This window comes from Amblyraja radiata, chromosome 6 (assembly GCF_010909765.2).
Source record: "Amblyraja radiata isolate CabotCenter1 chromosome 6, sAmbRad1.1.pri, whole genome shotgun sequence".
In the NCBI taxonomy this organism is placed as follows: Eukaryota; Metazoa; Chordata; class Chondrichthyes; order Rajiformes; family Rajidae; genus Amblyraja; species Amblyraja radiata.
The window spans coordinates 76,374,643-76,387,792 of record NC_045961.1 but is presented as its reverse complement, the minus strand read 5'-3'; the positions used below and the strand labels follow the sequence as shown (position 1 = coordinate 76,387,792).

The 13,150-nt window shown below is 42.1% G+C and overlaps 1 protein-coding gene across 1 annotated transcript in view; it reads left to right on the top strand.

Moving 5' to 3' along the window:
* pibf1 (progesterone immunomodulatory binding factor 1) overlaps positions 1 to 13,150 on the top strand; it is a 105,698-nt gene that overhangs the window by 13,447 nt on the left and 79,101 nt on the right. The window contains 4 exon segments of the mRNA XM_033023027.1: positions 349 to 457; positions 3,315 to 3,496; positions 5,188 to 5,332; positions 5,929 to 6,011. Of these exon segments, the coding sequence (XP_032878918.1) occupies positions 349 to 457; positions 3,315 to 3,496; positions 5,188 to 5,332; positions 5,929 to 6,011 (519 nt within the window).

Here is a 13,150-nt window from a genome sequence, read left to right as displayed (position 1 = left end):
AAATCAATGTCTCTGATGGCTGTCAAAGCTTTCAGAAACAATGATCAACAGGAATGATAACAGTATGTGCAAACTTGGAATTATAATATGTGGACATTGTATTTTGCAGTTAAATCTATTAAGAAAATCTATCAGTAAGCTCGGGTTGATAGAGTAACATTGGCAACAGTAACAACATGCAATTGTACTGAGATCTACACAAAGTTTGCAATAAATATAAAGATTAAGATTTTAAAATGCAGTTATTCATTATCATAAGTTTTTTGGACAAAAATATATTTGAGCTGCTTCTAACTTGACATGGCAGACCCATAACGTGCCTATCTTATTTCATGAGTTTTGTTTCAGAGAGAGAGATGCGTTTGACAAGGAGGCTTCAGAGCTCAGGAAAAGACTGGAATTACTTGAAATCACACACAAAGCACAAACCAAGGAGAAAAATGATTTATCCAAAGAGGTGCTGCTCTTACGATTATTTGAATAACATTATAATGGAGTGTTCAAACTATATCCCATTAACAGAATTTGGATGTTGCTGAACCGATATTTATTACTCGCCTCTGTACTTAAATTATGAGGCTTGCTTATCCATTTCAGGGGTGTTTTAGTCTATCACTTTGGTGGCCTGAAGTCACAAATAGGAAGGTAAGATTTCCTTCCCTAAAGACTTGAACAATATGGGTTTTCATAGTCATTTGACTGAATTTCAAATTTGTTTCATTTTTGAATATAAATGACAGCTTTCAAAATGTGTCTCTTTGTCAATAATTACAGCCACTGGATGGATGTTAGTCTGCTAACAACAGCTATTTAACCATATTTGTTTTTAAGTCTTCAACTGTAATCTAGATTGATGATTGGTGCAGCATTGATATGGAAGGCCATATAGTACTGTGCAAAAATGTGTGGGTGGTGGGTGTCCTGGACAACACTCTCAACCAACATGAACAAAATAATGTACCTGCAATTTAACAACAAATAATTAATTGTTGTTAATCAACTAGGTAATTGCTTTACTCTAGCTTCACCAAAATTGCCGATTTGTCATTGGAAGTAGGTTGATGCTTGCTTTTAGGGAAGATATCGAAAAAGAAAATGATAAGCGGATAAGAGAAAGTATATAATCTGCCGGAAATAGCAGGGGACCGGGGGTCAAATGAGATGGAGGAACTGAGTGAAATCCAGGTTAGCCAGGAAGTGGTGTTAGGTAAATTGAATGGATTAAAGGCCGATAAATCCCCAGGGCCAGATAAGTTGCATCCCAGAGTACTTAAGGAAGTAGCCCCAGAAATAGTGGATGCATTAGTGATAATTTTTCAAAACTCTTTAGATTCTGGAGTAGTTCCTGAGGATTGGAGGGTAGCTAATGTAACCCCACTTTTTAAAAACGGAGGGAGAGAGAAAACGGGGAATTACAGACCAGTTAGTCAACATCGATAGTGGGGAAAATGCTAAAGTCAGTTATTAAAGATGGGAAAGCAGCACATTTGGAAAGTGGTGAATTCATTGGACAAAGTCAGCATGGATTTATGAAAGGTAAATCATGTCTGACGAATCTTATAGAATTTTTCGAGGATGTAACTAGTAGAGTGGATAAGGGAGAACCAGTGGATGTGTTATACTGGACTTTCAGAAGGCTTTCGACAAGGTCCCACATAAGAGATTATGCAAACTTAAAGCACACGGTATTGGGGGTCAGTATTGATGTGGATAGAGAACTGGCTGGCAGACAGGAAGCAAAGTAGGAGTAAACGGGTCATTTTCAGAATAGCAGCCAGTGACTAGTGGGGTACCGCAAGGCTCAGTGCTGGGACCCCAGCTATTTACAATATATATTAATGATCTGGATGAGGGATTTGAATGCAACATCTCCAAGTTTGCGGATGACACGAAGCTGGGGGGCAGTGTTAGCTGTGAGGAGGATGCTAGGAGGCTGCAAGGTGACTTGGATAGGTTGGGTGAGTGGGCGAATGCATGGCAGATGCAGTATAATGTGGATGAATGTGAGGTTATCCACTTTGGTGGCAAAAACAGGAAAGTAGACTATTATCTGAATGGTGGCCGATTAGGAAAAGGGAAGATGCAACGAGACCTGGGTGTCATGGCACACCAGTCATTGAAAGTAGGCATGCAGGTGCAGCAGGCAGTGAAGAAAGCGAATGGTATGTTAGCATTCATAGCAAAAGGATTTGAGTATAAGAGCAGGGAAGTTCTACTGCAGTTGTACAGGGTCTTGGTGAGACCACACCTGGAGTATTGCGTACAGTTTTGGTCTCCTAATTTGAGGAAAGACATTCTTGCCATGGAGGGAGTACAGAGACGGATCACCAGACTGATTCCTGGGATGTCAGAACTTTCATATGAAGAAAGGGGTCACAGTTTAAGGATAAGGGGGAAGTATTTTAGGACCGAAATGAGAAAAACATTTTTTACACAGAGAGTGGTGAATCTGTGGAATTCTCTGCCACAGAAGGTAGTTGAGGCCAGTTCATTGGCTATATTTAAGAGGGAGTTAGATGTGGCCTTTGTGGTTAAAGGGATCTGGAGATATGGCGAGAAGGCAGGTACAGGATACCAAGTTGGATGATCAGCCATGATCATATTGAATGTCAGTGCTGGCTCGAAGGTCCGAATGGCCTTCTCCTGCACCTATTTTCTATGTTTCTATGTATACAAGTAATAAATATTATCTAAAAATTGCAATTTCGGTAAATTAAAAAATAATGCTTAACCTCTGAAATTTGTAAATATTGGAGGATTTGGTTAGTTTGGAATTGAGAAGTTTTGGGAAGAACAAGTTAATATATTCTTAAGGTAGACAAAATGCTGGAGAAACTAAGCATATATTCTTAAACTGGTTTTCTAAATTTCAAACTTTCTGGGTTATAGTCAAATATAGTTATTGATGATCAAACATAAACAAGATATCTATAACTAGTGAGCAGCGTGTGATGTAATTCAAAAGTAAAATTATCATTTGATTTGTACTATCAAGAGAACTAGTAATGTGGAAATGGCGCTGGACTATGGCACTGAAAGAACCACAATACTAGCTTAAGTGATAAGAAAGCGCATTTCACAATTCTACCTATGGTTAAGAATGGAGTACCTACAATGCTAATTTTAATGATAAATGTTATGACTAAATACTTGTAGAATTTGAAATACTTGTGGAACTCAAAATTTAAGTCTAGTTATTGAAAAGTATGATACCTCTGGATTTATCGGAGCCGTGGTAACTATTCCCAGAACCAAATAATGCACTTAAAATTCAGTGACCTATAATAAAACGTAATTATCTGTGTTCTACTTAGGTAGCAGCAATGCAGCAGTCTATTAGCTTGCTGCAAAAAGACAAAGAATACTTGAATCGCCAAAATATGGAACTAAACGTTCGGTGCGCTCATGAAGAAGATCGTATAGAACGCCTCCAAACTCATCTTGAGGAGGCAAAGCGAGCTAGAGAAGAAATGTATGAAAAATATGTGATTTCAAGGTATGTGGTTTTGTCTTAACCTCACATACATCAGATCCCATCGATGCTCATCTCCTTAATTTGTCTTGTGCAATCTGGCATTGATGATCTGATGAAACAGAAGTGAGGTTGCTGTAAGTTTGTTATTACTAGATTCCAGTTCTATGCTATGTTACATCATCACTGGGATAATGTTTTTGTTCCTTATTATGGAAATAATTTTGCTGAACCAAGTGTTTTTTAATGTTGAATATTTGTTTAAAAAAAATGCAAATAGGAATGCAGCTTTTCCATCATCCAAAAACATAGTGGATCCTCCAATTCTACTTTTTTGCCTGATTGCCATTTCTCTGATCCCCTTTTGTATCCAGAAATCAATTGATTGCAGCCTTGAATGTACTTTGAGTGAACATCTACAATCGTCTGAAGTACTGAAATCTGAAGGGTTACAACTGATCTCTGATGCTGTTGATACGGACTTTGTATATTTTACAAAAAATCAGATTTCTAAACTAATTGGACCTTTATTCCAAAACTATCCTCCTTTGTGCTAAAAATTTCACCCTGAGGAAACACCAACCAGCGTCTCCCCTGTCATTTGCCCTCAGCATCATTAATGTTCCAGTGGGATAACATGTGTAAGAAAGAACTGCAGAAGCTGGTTTAAATCGAAGGTAGACAAAATGCTGGAGAAACTTAGCGGGTCAGGCAGCATTTCTGGAGAGAAAGAATGGGTGATGTTTCGGGTCGAGACGTCTCGACCCGAAACGTCACCCATACCTTCTCTCCAGAGATGCTGCCTGACCCGCTGAGTTACTCCAACATTTTGTGTCTACCAGTGGGATAACGTGTCATTCTGTTGTGTTACATAGAAATTAGGTGCAGTTAACTATGCTGCAGCCTTCACAGCACCAACAGTTACACTGTAGAATATTTTCTACCTACTTGTTGAAACAAGGAACTGCAGATGCTGTTTTACAAAAAAAAACAGTTTTGGCATAACTCAGCGGGTCAGGCCGCATCCCTGGAGAACGTGGATGAGTGACCTTTTGGGTCGGGACCCGTTTCAGACTGATACTTGCTGATAGGTAGGAGGTAGAAGGGGGTTGAACTATGACACAAGGGTGTATGAAAGGAAGATCACAAAGACGTCATTGGCTTTTTGGTAGATAATGGTCTCATCTTCAGTGGTATGATAATGATCTGGAGAAAGTTATAAGGAATTCAGCTTATGTGAGGTGGAAGTCACGTTTATCAAACAGCAGCAGCACTGCCATTGTCACATTGCAGGTTTAACAGCAATGTCAAGATTACCCTTAATGAGCAGACTGCTGCACGTTCAGAAGGAGGTAGGTCACAGAGTGCAGTGTAGTACACAATACAGTGGAATAATTGAGAGGTGGTTGTCACATCAGCAATTAAAGATAACAGATCAAGAGAGAGCCAGAGGAAAGAGTTCTTGGTAGATCGTGAAATGTGGAATTGATGTTACTGAAGTTAATAACTGTAATTCTATTTGATAAATTTAAATGATGCAGTAGTTTAAATTTTGGAAGCATCCTTGAAATAAATTTTGAAATGGATTTCACACAAGTGAATTAAACTGTTAGTTGTAAGATTCCTAATTGATCATGTCATAGATTTGTAAAATAAGATATTTTATGTTTCCTTTGATGTGATCAATATTAACGTGTTTGAAATTTATTTTAAAGGGACCATTACAAAAATGAATATGAGGACAAACTTCGACGTGAATTGGAACACATTAGAGTAAAAACCGATCAGGAAATTGAGCATCTTCGATGTGGCTCCAAGGAAATTTATGAGAGGGAAAATAGGTAAGTCTTTATCAATAGAGTCTGTGAAAAAGAGGAATCGAGTCAGTTCCTCATCCTGAATCTTTGCTGATAAGGTCAGCTGCTCCATTCCCTGAATTAGCCATGTCCGAATACAGAAGATCTATTTCGCTAATACTAAGTCATATGGGTGATCCAGAGCACAAACCTCTTAGACCATCTGGAAGCATTTATGTTAAAGTAGGTAGAAAAGTACGTATAGAAATAGAAAAGTAATGTAGCTCACCAACTGATGCTAGTTTATATGTTCAGTAGCCTCCATGGACAAACTAGTCATGTGCTGATAGAAGGAGGTGAGGAGAAGGGGTGGGACATAAAGTAGCAAGTGATATCTGGATCCTTGGCTACTTTTCTATCTGAAATGCTTCCAGAAGGTCTGCGAGGTTTGTGTTCTGGATCACCCATATGACTTGGTATTAGCAAAATTGATCTGCATCTAAACTTCCCAAGTTCAAGTGAATGGAGCAGCCAACCTCATCGGCAAAGGTTTAGGATACAGAACCACTGGAAAACAACACTGGAGAAGTAGTAATGAGGAACAAAGAAATGGCGGATTAACTGAATACATTTTTTTTGAGTCAGTCTTCACATTGGAAGACACCAGCAATGTACCAGAAATTCAAGGGAGTCGGGGCTGAAGTGAGTGCAGTCATTATTACTGAGCAGAAAGTGCTTGAGAAGTTGGAAGGCCTGAAAGTGGATAAGTCACTTGGACCAGTTGGGCCACACCCCAGGGTTCCAAAAGAGGCAGCTGTTGAGATTGTGGAGGCATTGGAAGTGATCTTTCAAGAATTGCTAGTCATGAATGGTTTCGGAGGACTGGAAAATCGCAAATGTAACTCTGCTGTTTAAGAAGGGAGTGTGGCAAAAGAAAATAAATTATACAGCAGTTAGTCTGACTTCTGCGCTGGGTAAATTCCATTATTAGGAATGAGGTTTGGGGGTACTTGGAAGCACATGACAAAATAGGATAAAGAAAGCAAGTTTTTTGTTAAATGAAGATCTTACCTGACAAACCTGTTGGGAGTTTTTTGAGGTAATTGCAGAACAAAGGTGATGTTGTTTACTTGGATTTTCAGAAGGCCAAACATGAGGCTGCAAAACAAGATAAGATCTCATAGTATTGGAGGCAAGGTACTAGCATGGATAGTAGATTGGCTGACTGGCAGAAGGCAAAAAGTAGGAATAAAGGGGCGCTTTTCTGGTTGGCTGCTAGTGGTGTTCTGCAGGGATCGTTGTTGGGTTCGCTACTTTTCACGTTATGTGTTCGTGATCTGGATGAGGGAATTTGTGGCCAGGTTTGCAGGTGATACAAAGATAGATGGAGGGGCAGATAGTGTTGAAGCAGGGAGTCTGCAGAAAGATTAGGTTATGAAAATGGTTAGGAAAAGTGGACAAAGAAGTTGTAAACGGAATACAGCGTAACAAAGTGTACGGTCATACAAGAAGGAATAAAGATGTAGACTACTTTCTAAATTGGGGGACGATTCGGAAATCAGAGGTGCAAAGGGACTTTGGAGCGCTGGTGCAGGATTCCCAAAAGGTTAATTTGTAGATAAGGAAGGCAAATGCAATCTGAGCATTCATTTCAAGTGAAGTAGAATATAAAAGCAAGGTTGTGATGCTGAGGCTTTATCAGGCACTGCTGAAGACATATTTGGAATATTGTCAAAAATTTTGGGCCCCATATGTGAGGACGGGTGTAGTGGCATTCGAGATTGTTTTTTGGCATTTTCTTCCCCCCCCCCACTTTTGTATTCTCCTGTAAATCAGCCTATGTTTCCTTGGAATTTATGACATCAAACACTTTTATTCAAAATGCTTTTAACTGCCTCTAAATCTCGTTTATGGTAATCACACAGGTATAATATCTGGCTTTTGTTGTCAGCATTATTTTTCTCTGTATCATCACTCCTTGGATTAAAATTCCATGGAATATATTTACATACCAAAGCAATTATTTGTTTTTGCAACTGTTACTCTGAAGTTTGTTTGATCACTCGTCGCACCTGCATCATTTTCTCTGAGGTAGATTGTGTTGGTGTATCTTTCATAGCGTGGAAGTTTTATTAACGCTTCAATGCCAATGTGTTACCACACAATTTTTGATGACGGTGGCATATAATTCCTTTGGCGTTGGTGCAGGGTTTTAACTTTAATATAAATATCCTGCCCCCATATAAATAATAGTTCTGAGTAATGACGATAACAATCTAAATTTTTTATCTGATTTGTTGTGCCAAGACATTACTTTAAACTTGTTATTCTATTGCTTGCAGCCAAGCACAAAGAGATGAATAAATATAATATTGCTTCACTTTTTAGAAATATATTGGATACATTTTCTATTTCCAAATCAAGGCACGATTTCTTGCATGGAATCACATGGAATATTAATGAATTAATATGCAGCGCAATAGCAAACCATTTAACTCAACCTGGAGAATTGTCTGAGGAAGGCTCATAACCTGATATATCACCTATTCCATTTCTCCAGAGATGCTGCCTGACCCACTGAGTTACTCCAGCTTTTTGCATCTATCTTCTGTTATTGCCAGTATTTGGCTTTCCTCATATGACTTACTCAATGCTTCCCTGGTCGCTTGTGTGTCTCCCCCCCTGGGTTCATGTATATTATTTGCCTCAATCCCTTTTCCCTGCTATCGGGGAGTATAGAGTTTCACCATTCTCTGAGTTAATAAACTTGTTCTGAATCAGTTTTCTGGTTACAATCTTGTAATGTCCTCTAATTCTGCATATATGTGCAAATACTTTCTATGTCTACATCAAAAACTTTCATAGAAACATAGAAAATAGGTGCAGGAGGAGGCCATTTGGCCCTTTGAGCCCGCACCGCCATTCATTGTGATCATGGCTGATCGTCCCCAATCAATAACCCATGCCTGCCTTCTCCCCATATCCCTTGATTCCACAAGCCCCTAGAGCTCTATCTAACTCTCTTAAATCCATCCAGTGATTTGGCCTTCACCACCCTCTGTGGCAGGGAATTCCACAAATTCACAACTCTATGGGTGAAAAAGTTTTTTCTCACCTTTCATAATATTAAAGTCACTCCTTGCCTTTCTGTTGCCAATAGAAAAGGGAGACATCTTGTTTATGTTTGCATATTCTCTATACTCTATGAAACTATACTCCCCGATAGCAGGGAAAAGGGATTGAGGCAAATAATATACATGAACCCATGCGGAGGAGGAGCCATCTTGGGGAACGGCTGCTAACCAGCAGCCGTCCGTTTAATTCACTTTTTTTTGGGAAGTTTTGAGTAAGTCCTGTGCTTCGTCTGTTGGAGAAATGGACTTTTTAATGTGGGGGGTAGGGGGTAATTATACTTCTAGGTCCCTACCTGGTCGGTGAGGCAGCTTTTTCTCCGGGCTGCCCCGTCGACCCGTCCTCGTGGCCTACCAGCGGGCGTGGAGCGTCGTTTCCTGGCGGGGACTGCCCAGCACCTCGGCTTCGGTGGCGGCACAGCGCTGGAGCGCTATCACGGAGCGGAGCGGGCGATGCCTTGCCTGGGTCGCCGCGCGGGATCGACGCGCTGGAGCTCCGGTGAGCTGTGACCGCCGAGATCAACACCTCCGGGCTGCGGGTCTGTGGAGCGGAGCGGGCGGCGCCGACTCTAACACCGGGAGTCTGGGAGCACCAACCCGGCGCGGCCTTGTCGGCTTCGGAAGCCGCGGTCCCCAGCTAGGAAGCGGCCGTTCCAGGTGGCCCAGCCGCTGAAAGAACTCTCCCGACGCCGGGGCAACACCACCCGGCCAGAACGGCCAGGAACATCAGGCCTCCGTAGAGGCAATAGCGGTGGCCTCAATAAGCCTGACTTTGGGAGAACTGGGGATGGGGACTGGACATTGTGCCTTCCCCCACAGTGGTAACCATTGTGGGGGGATGATTTTTTTGTGTGTAAGTTAATATGTTAGTCTGTGTCCAAGATGGCTGTCGGAAGGGAGAGTGGACGCTGGCGCGCTTTAGCTGCCGCTGCTCTCTCTTCACATTGTGTTTTTTGTCTTTGGAGCGATTTCTGTCTTTAATTTGTGTATTGGTGATGTCCTTATTATTTATTTTACTCCGACTATATGTTTTTTCTCTTTTTGTTAATTTCTGTAAGGTGTCCTTGAGACTTTGAAAGGCGCCCGCAAATAAAATTTATTATTATTATTATTATATTTGGTATTGTCACTTTTGGTCTAAAGTTCAAATCAAGTTACAGAAAGAGTGTTCACAATCAGGAGCAGGGAAAGACCATTTGAGAATGTCCCATCATTCATCAAGATCATGGCTGATCTTCTACATCAAACCCATTTTGTACAATTGTATCTTTGTACAAATTACCTCTTTTTTTTTGATTGAACACGATGACTGAGCTTGTACAACCCTATGAAATTATAAATTCCACAAATTCACCATCCTTTATGTAAAGATATTTATCGATGGCCCATTCCTAAATGAATTACCCCTTATTTGACCCTTGTTTCTAGCCTCCTCAGGCATAGAAAACATCTGACTGCATCCAACTTGTTGTAATTGTATACATTTTGGTGAGATTTTCTTCCATTCTTCCAAATGCTTCAGAATACTCATAGATTACTCAGAACTGCTGTAGTTTTGGGAGCAACAACAGCAGCAGGAGTTAGCAAGAGATACGACTGATTGGCTCTAGCCCAAGTGGGAGGAGAGAAGTGGAAAACAGTTTAAGTACAGGTCAAGGACAGGCAGACTTGACTCAGAACTGCTGTAGCTTTGGGAGCAACAACAGCAGCAGGAGGTCAGCAAGAGATACGACTGATTGGCTCTAGCCCAAGTGGGAGGAGAGAAGTGAAAACAGTTTAAGTACAGGTCAAGGACAGGCAGACTTGACTCAGAACTGCTGTAGCTTTGGGAGCAACAACAGCAGCAAGAGATTAGCAAGAGATACGACTGATTGGCTCTAGCCCAAGTGGGAGGAGAGAAGTGAAAACAGTTTAAGTACAGGTCAAGGACAGGCAGACTTGACTCAGAACTGCTGTAGCTTTGGGAGCAACAACAGCAGCAGGAGTTCAGCAAGAGATACGACTGATTGGCTCTAGCCCAAGTGGGAGGAGAGAAGTGAAAACAGTTTAAGTACAGGTCAAGGACAGGCAGACTTGACTCAGAACTGCTCTAGCTTTGGGAGCAACAACAGCAGCAGGAGATTAGCAAGAGATACGGCTGATTGGCTCTAGCCCAAGTGGGAGGAGAGAAGTGAGTCAGTGCCGGGAAAACAGTTGAAAACTGAGGAATTTGGTTTGTAAATTGGTAAATCAGGCAATTTATCAGTCAATTTAAGCAAGACTGCTCTTAGCGAGCGGCAGTGAGTGAGCGGCCTTGTGAGGGAAGTGCCCTGTGAGAAAAGTGTGAGTCTTTGGCTCGAGAGTCTTCGGCGAGGAGGCTGAGGAGAGGAGACTACGCAAAACTACTGCAGAGGGAGAGACGAAAGAAGGAGATGTCAGGCAAGCTGATTCAGTGTGATGCTTGCAGTATGTGGGAGGTCAAGGACACCGCTGGTGCCTCTGGCTGCTACAAATGCGAAAAGTGCATCCAGGTAGAGCTCCTGAAGGGCCGTGTTGGGGAACTAGAGAAGCAAGTGGATGACCTCCGGTTCGTCCGAGAAACGGAGTCGTTCCTCGACAAGTCCTACAGTACGATTGTTACACCTAAGGTACTGGAAGAGAGAAGGTGGGAGACAGGGAGAACGGGAGGGAAGCATGGAATGCAAACGTCCCCGGGTGTTGTACCTCTTGTGAACAGGTTCACCCACTTAGAAGCTGTCGGGACAGAAGAGGTGTTTACACTGGGCGGCTGACTGGCTTGTGATGCGAATAGGGCTGTTGAGCCGAAACCAAAAAGGCCTAAGGCAGGCAACGCCATTGTAGTAGGAGACTCCATTGTGAGAGGTACGGACAGGGGTTTCTGCGGCAACAGACGGGATGCGAGGATGGTGTGCTGCCTTCCTGGTGCCAGGATCCAGGATGTCACGGACAGAGTGCAGAAAATCCTCAAGGGCGAAGGTGAACATCCGGAAGTGGTAGTGCATGTCGGCACAAACGATGTCGGAAAGAAGGGGATGAATATTCTGCAGCGTGACTTTAGAGAGCTCGGAAAAATGCTGAAAAGCAGGAACTCCAGGGTTGTTATCTCCGGTTTGCTTCCAGTTCCTCGTGCTGGCGAGAGCAGGAACAGGGAGATACGGGACCTGAACGTGTGGCTGAGGAACTGGTGCACGGGGCAGGGATTTAGATTCTTAGATCACTGGGATCTGTTTTGGGGTAAGGGGGAACTGTACAAAAGGGATGGATTGCATCTTAACAGGTGTGGGACCAGCATTCTGGCAGGCAGGTTTGCCACTGCTACACGGGTGGTTTTAAACTGAATAAGGGGGGTGGGGTGTCGAATGGGCTAGTGGAGGATGGAGTTAAAGGGAAAGGGTTTCTTAAATGTGTGAGCGTAGAGACAGAGGGGTGTAAAATGAGGGTAGAAGCAATAGGTAGCAAGGTGAAAAGTAAAAGTGGCAGGCCGGAACATCCAGGGCAAAAATCAAAAAGGGCCACTTTCAACAAAATTGTATAAGGGGTAAGAGTGTTGTAAAAACAAGCCTGAAGGCTTTGTGTCTCAATGCAAGGAGCATTCGTAATAAGGTGGATGAGTTGAATGTGCAGATAGCTATTAATGACTATGATATAGTTGGGATCACGGAGACATGGCTCCAGGGTGACCAAGGCTGGGAGCTGAACATCCAGGGATATTCAATATTCAGGAGGGATAGAGAGAAAGGAAAAGGAGGTGGGGTAGCGTTGCTGATTAGAGAAGAGATTAACGCAATGGAAAGGAAGGACATTAGTTTGCAGGATGTGGAATCGGTATGGGTAGAGCTGCGAAACACTAAGGGGCAGAAAACGCTGGTGGGTGTTGTGTACAGGCCACCTAACAGTAGTAGTGAAGTTGGAGATGGTATCAAACAGGAAATTAGAAATGCGTGCGACAAAGGCAAAAACCGTTATAATGGGTGACTTCAATCTACATATGGATTGGGTGAATCAAATTGGCAGGGGTGCTGAGGAAGAGGATTTTTTGGAATGTATGCGGGATAGTTATCTAAATCAACATGTAGAGGAACCAACGAGCGAGCAGGCTATTTTAGACTAGGTATTGAGTAATGAGGAAGGGTTAGTTAGCAGTCTTGTTGTACGTGCCCCCTTGGGCAAGAGTGACCATAATATGGTTGAGTTCTCATTTAGGATGGAGAGTGACATTGTTAATTCAGAAACAATGGTTCTGAACTTAAAGAAAGGTAACTTTGAGGGTATGAGACGTGAATTGGCCAAGATTTGACTGGCAATTAATTCTTAAAGGGTTGACGGTGGATATGCAATGGAAGACATTTAAAGACTGGCATGGATGAACTACAAAATTGTTCATCCCAGTTTGGCAAAAGAATAAATCAGGGAAGGTAGTGCATCCGTGGATAACAAGGGAAATCAGGGATAGTATCAAAGCGAAGGAGGATGCGTACAAATTAGCCAGAAAAAGCAGCATACCGGAGGACTGGGAGAAATTCAGAGACCAGCAGAGGAGGACAAAGGCTTAATTAGGAAAGGAAAAATAGATTATGAAAGAAAACGGCAGGGAACATAAAAACTGACTGCAAAAGTTTTTATAGATATGTGAAAAGAAAGAGATTAGTTTAAAACAAATGTAGGTCCCTTGCAGTCAGAAACAGGTGAGTTGATCATGGGGAACAAGGAATTGGCGGACCAATTGAATAACTACTTTGTTCCGTCTTCAC